The sequence below is a fragment of the Protomyctophum parallelum genome (genome assembly GCF_964188405.1).
Source record: "Protomyctophum parallelum genome assembly, chromosome: 5".
Classification (NCBI taxonomy): domain Eukaryota; kingdom Metazoa; phylum Chordata; class Actinopteri; order Myctophiformes; family Myctophidae; genus Protomyctophum; species Protomyctophum parallelum.
This window is the reverse complement of record NC_139702.1, coordinates 3,473,302-3,479,301: the sequence shown is the minus strand read 5'-3', so window position 1 is coordinate 3,479,301 and position 6,000 is coordinate 3,473,302. Positions and strand designations below refer to the sequence as shown.

At 39.6% G+C, this 6,000-nt stretch overlaps 1 protein-coding gene across 3 annotated transcripts in view; it reads right to left on the bottom strand.

The window, feature by feature from the left end:
• Nucleotides 1-1,844: 1,844 nt before the first annotated feature.
• Nucleotides 1,845-6,000, bottom strand: part of gne (glucosamine (UDP-N-acetyl)-2-epimerase/N-acetylmannosamine kinase) — a 52,025-nt gene continuing 47,869 nt past the window's right edge. For all 3 annotated transcript variants that reach the window (XM_083765519.1, XM_083765520.1, XM_083765518.1), the window contains exon 14: nt 1,845-5,461. In XM_083765519.1, coding sequence (XP_083621645.1) covers nt 5,226-5,461 — 236 coding nt within the window. In that variant the 3' untranslated portion in view covers nt 1,845-5,225. The remainder of the gene's footprint in view (nt 5,462-6,000) is intronic.

Genomic DNA, 6,000 nt, shown 5'->3' with positions numbered 1-6,000 from the left:
TTTATTTATGTATTTATAATGTATCATATTTCACTTTGAAAGTTTGGGAACCACTGCTTTGGAGTACTTCCGCATTAGGGTGACGTCACTAAAGCATCCTTGGTGTAGACAAACGAATCAAGCGGAAACGGATGAAGACCAATCAGACACTATTGGCTGGTGATTGACAACCCCGTGAACCAATCGCACTTCAAAGCCTTCAAAACGACCAATGAAATTTAACACGCACGAGTCCCATGATCTGCAAGATTCTGCATGTCTATGCTGCTGGTTCAGATTCTATCATAGCAAATGATAGAATGTTTGTTTGTATAGCAAAATACAAACATGCATAGCATTTTTAATTGGCCAGTATGCATTCTCTGACTAATTAAACACAATAGTGCACTAATTTATTTTCAGAATGAAACTAGAATCAGAATGGAAACTAGAAAAAGTGCCCTTCTGGGCACAGGTCTCCACCAGGTTATCCACAGATCCGTGCAGTTAGAGGTAAAAACACTTTTCGGCCAGTTATAGCGCCACCTTGAGGCTGAGTTGAAATTGTTCATGTGGCATTTCGTCCTCGGCCTAGTGGGAATGTGCGTGCACAATTTCACGGAAATCACGCGATGTGTTCATGATTTGCAGCATTTTGTTTGAAACTGAGCACTCCTGTGAACTTTGGAAGCCAATCTTAACCAATCAGGATGGAGTCTGAGAAATCTGAAAGACCCGTTTCGTTGAATGGCTCTAGAGAGACTGTGTACTAATTTGCGTGATGTTTGGACAAAATCTGTAGGTGTACTGTGAAAAAACTTGTTTTGCACAAAGCGGCCTCCTGGTGGCGCTATAACAGGCCGTTCTGGAAAGTTTGGGGCAGAGGTTCATGGTTGGCATCCAGGGAGTGTGTGTGCAAAATTTGGCATCGACCGGGTAAACGGTGGCCGAGATTAGCTGTTCACGGACACACGGACGGACGGACGGACGGACGGACACGCGGACAGACGAAGTGCAAAACATACTCTCCCCACATGCCTTCGGTCTGGTGGAGACAATGAAAGCTAATTTCCTTATTTATATGGGATGGGCCTATTTACTATGAGCAGCTGAGCTACAAATACAAAGGCTGTTTGTACTGTGATGTGTTAGTTGTGACTGATATGTTAACAATTGCAGACAGTTGCCGCTCATTTGCATACATCAAAGTATAACTATTAAAATGGTGAAATATTGATGTATTGCAGGGTCAGCAGCACGCTGACAGCCGACAACAACCAGGACAGTTTCCCCTTTGGATATTTTATTAAAAAGAGTTTCTGGGCATTTTTAATAACCCCTCGCTTACAGAATACTATCCCACATCCCCGTTTGTTTCCTGCTTTTGTGTTGTCCCTGCCCAGTATACAGTAAGCCTATACAACTAGAGGTAGGCTTTCTTGACCAGTTGCAGAACAATGCCATTGCAGTTAATTATTAACAGGTCAGCCTGTCTCAAAGGGTTCAGGTGACAAGCACTCACCTGACTCCCTTCATGCAACTAGCTGCAAACACTATGGGATTTGAATTAAACAAATGAATGCATTATATTTATACACGAAATGCATCAAAACACAAATATATTCGCCATGTCTGTGTAACCACAGCTGCTTTAACTGTGAGATATGCCTGATTTGTGCAAAAAATGTCAGCATTTAGTGTATTGGTAATAGCAGTGGAAAGACATTGGAGTTGTCGCTCCTGAACCTCACAATCACATGACAAGTTACTCAAACCCGTCTAGAACACTGGTCATGAATTAACTCTGTAGCCTACTTTCACTTTGTTTGCCCAATTCCAGAATATGGATGCTGGGGTTCAAGTGGTACGTATTTAAAGGACTGGATTTTACTCATGGCTGGAACCCTGTTATTATATAGTTCCCAGCATCTGTCGCAGTATAAACAACAAATCAGAGATAGGTCATTAGGCTGATAAATAAATACTTCAGTGCCACTGGTCCAAAAGAGATTGTAAAGGACAGATTAAAAAAAAGACAAATGAAAACAGACATACTGTTACAGCCGGTGTATTTTGTTAACTGTATGTTAACACATAACATAATATAAAGGCACAATCATCTACTGCAGCATCACAGAGGAAAATGATATTCATATAAACACAGCCGAGTTTTGGCAGCGCCACATACTGTAAGCAGAGCCACAAATGACATATTGGATCAATCAGAGATTGGGTCCACTTAGTATGACTAATATAATTCTGGAATTATATTCTGCAGCTTTTATATTTCAAAATATATAAATAAATGACTGACATTGGAATATTTCATATTTATTTTGAACCAAGTCATTTTACTATTTTGCTGTCATTTAAATGACTTGACAGAAATGGGCCCGATCAAGTGTGTGCTTCAGCTCAATCACACACTGCTGGTTCTGTTCAGGTTTTAACATGTTTATTTCTAACGAAGGTTGTCCGATTGACCGTTGTTTGATAATAGGACTGACTATGTGACTGAGCATGAAATTACATGTATTTGAAGGCTCTTCACATGTATTTGGAGATACGCAATGTGTGTGTCTCCTGACTTCTCTCCGTGTTGAAGTCAGACTATTCTGTACAGTACACAGTAAATATTCTCAGTGTTAATTTAACTCAACGAAGCGGCTTCGTAACATCTTATTTGCTGCACTTGAATTGAAGCCTATTTCTTGTTCCCATGTACAAATAAACATGCAAGTGAAACAATGCATTAATGATATAAATGAAAATTAAAAGCTCTACCATAAAACTGTTTAGATAGTACACACAGATAACAGATAACGAATATTGTCAGCAAAAAAAAAAGAAAAAAAAGAGACACTCCAAAAACTGTTATTTGTGTGACTTATTTTTCTATTCCTACATTGTCCAATAGATGGGGTCGCTTAGCAAGGGCGGGGGTTATTGGCCTATAAACAACATTGGCACGTTTATTTTCTTTTTGTCATGTTCAAATGAAAAACAAATAAAATGGCAAACTAAAATTGTAGGAAACATTTAACCTGAATGTTTATTGATCTATAAGCTATTGATCCCAGAGGCATTTGACCTAGCAGTGTGCTGCTCAGATGTAATGGGGAGTATTTTAGAACAAATGGTCCGTGAGGATCAAACCGTAGACCATTTGATCTGCAAGATGTCTTATGAATTGATGCAACACATGGTTAGCTTTGAGATCAGTAATTCTTTTTTTTCTGGCAAGATGGCTGCAGTCTGAATATGGAGAATTGTAACAGCTCTGGAGAATCACTTTGTTCTTCTTAAAAAAAACAATAACAAGGTGGGTTGTTATTTTCAGTTTAAATACTTTCAAAACAAAAACATATTATGTACCATTAAAATTTCCTCAAAATCTCCAAGAACAGGTACATACATTTTACATCTTACCTAATATGATCGGTTGCGGACATATATCAATTCCTTAACTATTCAAACTGACAGAATAGACATTCAGTTAGCGGACATAAAAAAAAAAGAAAATAACGAAAATGATTGATATTCCAAAATGAGCACTTGTTTCAGCAATATTTTGGTCATGTCTAAAACGTTCTTTCCGTCTCAGGCATTTGATTGTACCTCAAGCAATACACAGTAAAAATAGATATTTTTTCACTATGTCTGAACAGAAAAACAAGGCTCTAGACCTGTACAGGCAATAGCAGATAGAGAATATCACCTAGACTCAGTGGATGGATGATCATTGGTAGCCGTTGATCTGCTTCACAATAACATAAATTAATTGGCATTTCTTTTGTCAAAGTATACATTCAATTATACACATTTTGTTTCACTATGAACGGTACCTTTACCTGCAGCAATTTTGCACTGGGAATGTTTATGTGCAACCGAACACAGTGCCTATTTGTCAACCGCTTTTGTTCTTGCGATAGGGTGTAGGAATTGCATGCCATTTAAACTGGGATTAGATTTAAAGTGCTCTGGCAAAAAAATTAAATAAAAGATAAACTCTTTTAACCAGATTGCTAGACAATAAAGCAAATGACATTATAGACTCCTCCTGAACACACATAAGCAGCAATAGGCTACACTCTGGATCATGCTGTACTGTGAGATATTGGCACTGGTGTGCTGTGGTTATATAGGCACGAGATCAAAGGGGAATCTCTGCCAGCCTACAGCATGTCAAACAGCATGTTTTGCGTACGCTACTGCCGGAGACGTTCCAATGCCTACGGAGCATGCTCTCGACACACAGAAAACACTGGGAAGTGTTATATGACATTTTGACATCATCTTCACAAGTGGGGAAAAAGTCAGGCCTTTATTGATCCCATGTGGGAAATTCAATTAAATTCAGGCTAAAAGAATCACGGTTGACCTTTAAAGTCCATATGTATTGGCCATATCAACTCAGAATATATAACTTTGTAATGATAGCAGTCTTAACAAAGACTTATAGCAGCAATGGTCAGTTAGCTGTATCCCTAAGGAGTCAAGGACTACTGTATTATGGAACATGGGATGGGTGTAGACTTATGTTCTCATTTATCATTTATCACCATTCTACATGAATGAGCTAACAAAATCATGACATCCTTTTTTCTTTTAGCTGTATACTGAATGTGTAGGGACTTGCAAGTCTTGCATCTCTGAGGGAAGCGCCAGTATAATTTCTGCTCTCCCTTTCTCATTAGATTCTAGCACCATGCAAGAAGCCTCTGCAACAACAGGCTCCTCTGGAAGTGATGCCAGATTGGCCAACGGTGTTGCTGGACAGCATAGTCCTTAGCATGTGGCGTTTGTAATGTTAATCTGTTTGTCCTGCAGTCCTTATAAGTTTACCATGTAATGTTTCCAGTTGTCTATACAGATACAGCACACAATGTTATCTAGCACTGTGCCAGACAGTAGAACAAGGGATGATGCGAGGTCAGGGCTCAATGCCGTGGATGCTGTAACACAACAGTGTAACATGGTACCTGTAGTCTTTTAACAGGCGGTGTGTTTTAGTACACTGGTTCTCAAAGTGAGGGTGTGACCGGGAACCCCCAGCAAAATGTTTGATAGTTAGGAACCAAATGGACCCTCACAGGTCTGTAACTCAGAGACATACATACATAAGGACCCTTACAGGTTCATTTTGTGTACACTCTCAAAGTTATTGGGGGTCCGTGGTCCTAATGCATACCAAACTAAGGGTCCCCTGAAGTCCCAAAGCCTAAGAAGCAGCGCTCTCTCTCTCTCTAGTATATCCTCCTGGTGGTATAATCTAGCACCATGCTAGCGGCTCCCAGTAAAGCAGGCTCCTCCAGGTCAGAGGTGAGCACCTGGATGCTCTGGGTGGAGTACAGGGCCCTCTTGGAGATGATGTGTTGCACTGGTTCCTGGTAGTAGTTGGCCAGCACGCCCGACAGGATCACCATGGACGGGTTGACGATGTGGAGGATGTTCACGATGCCCACGCCCAGCGCCGTGGAGGCTGCCGAGGAAATAAGAGTGTTGATTTTGACAGAAAACTTTGATTTAGTTTGTAGTCGTAGTCTTTTGAATAGTTAGTTTTGGTCACATTTAGTCACCTGAAATGTTTTAGTGTTAGTATAGTTTTAGTCAACTGAATAGCGTAAGAATTTAGTCGACTAAATCTACAGTTGATTTAGTCGACTAGAATCTATTTTGGCGGGCTTTGAGGGCATTGTAATGACAGATCTTACACTTGGTTGCATGCTGAAAATAGCCAATCTACAAGCCCACAACATGTCACACTGTGAGCTTGTAGATCAGCTATTTTCAGCATGTAACCAAGCATTAAGATTATTTATATTTTAGTTCTACTGGATCTCTACTACTAGTTCCTCCCTAACATTTTAGTATCGTTTTTATTTGTTCGCGAAATTGTCAATATATTTAGTCGTCGTTTTAGTCATCATAGTTTTTATTTAGTTTTCTTCAGCGAAAAAAGGTAGATTTTTCATCATGGGATTAGTTGACGAAATCAAAACTACAAGGAAAACAAAAACA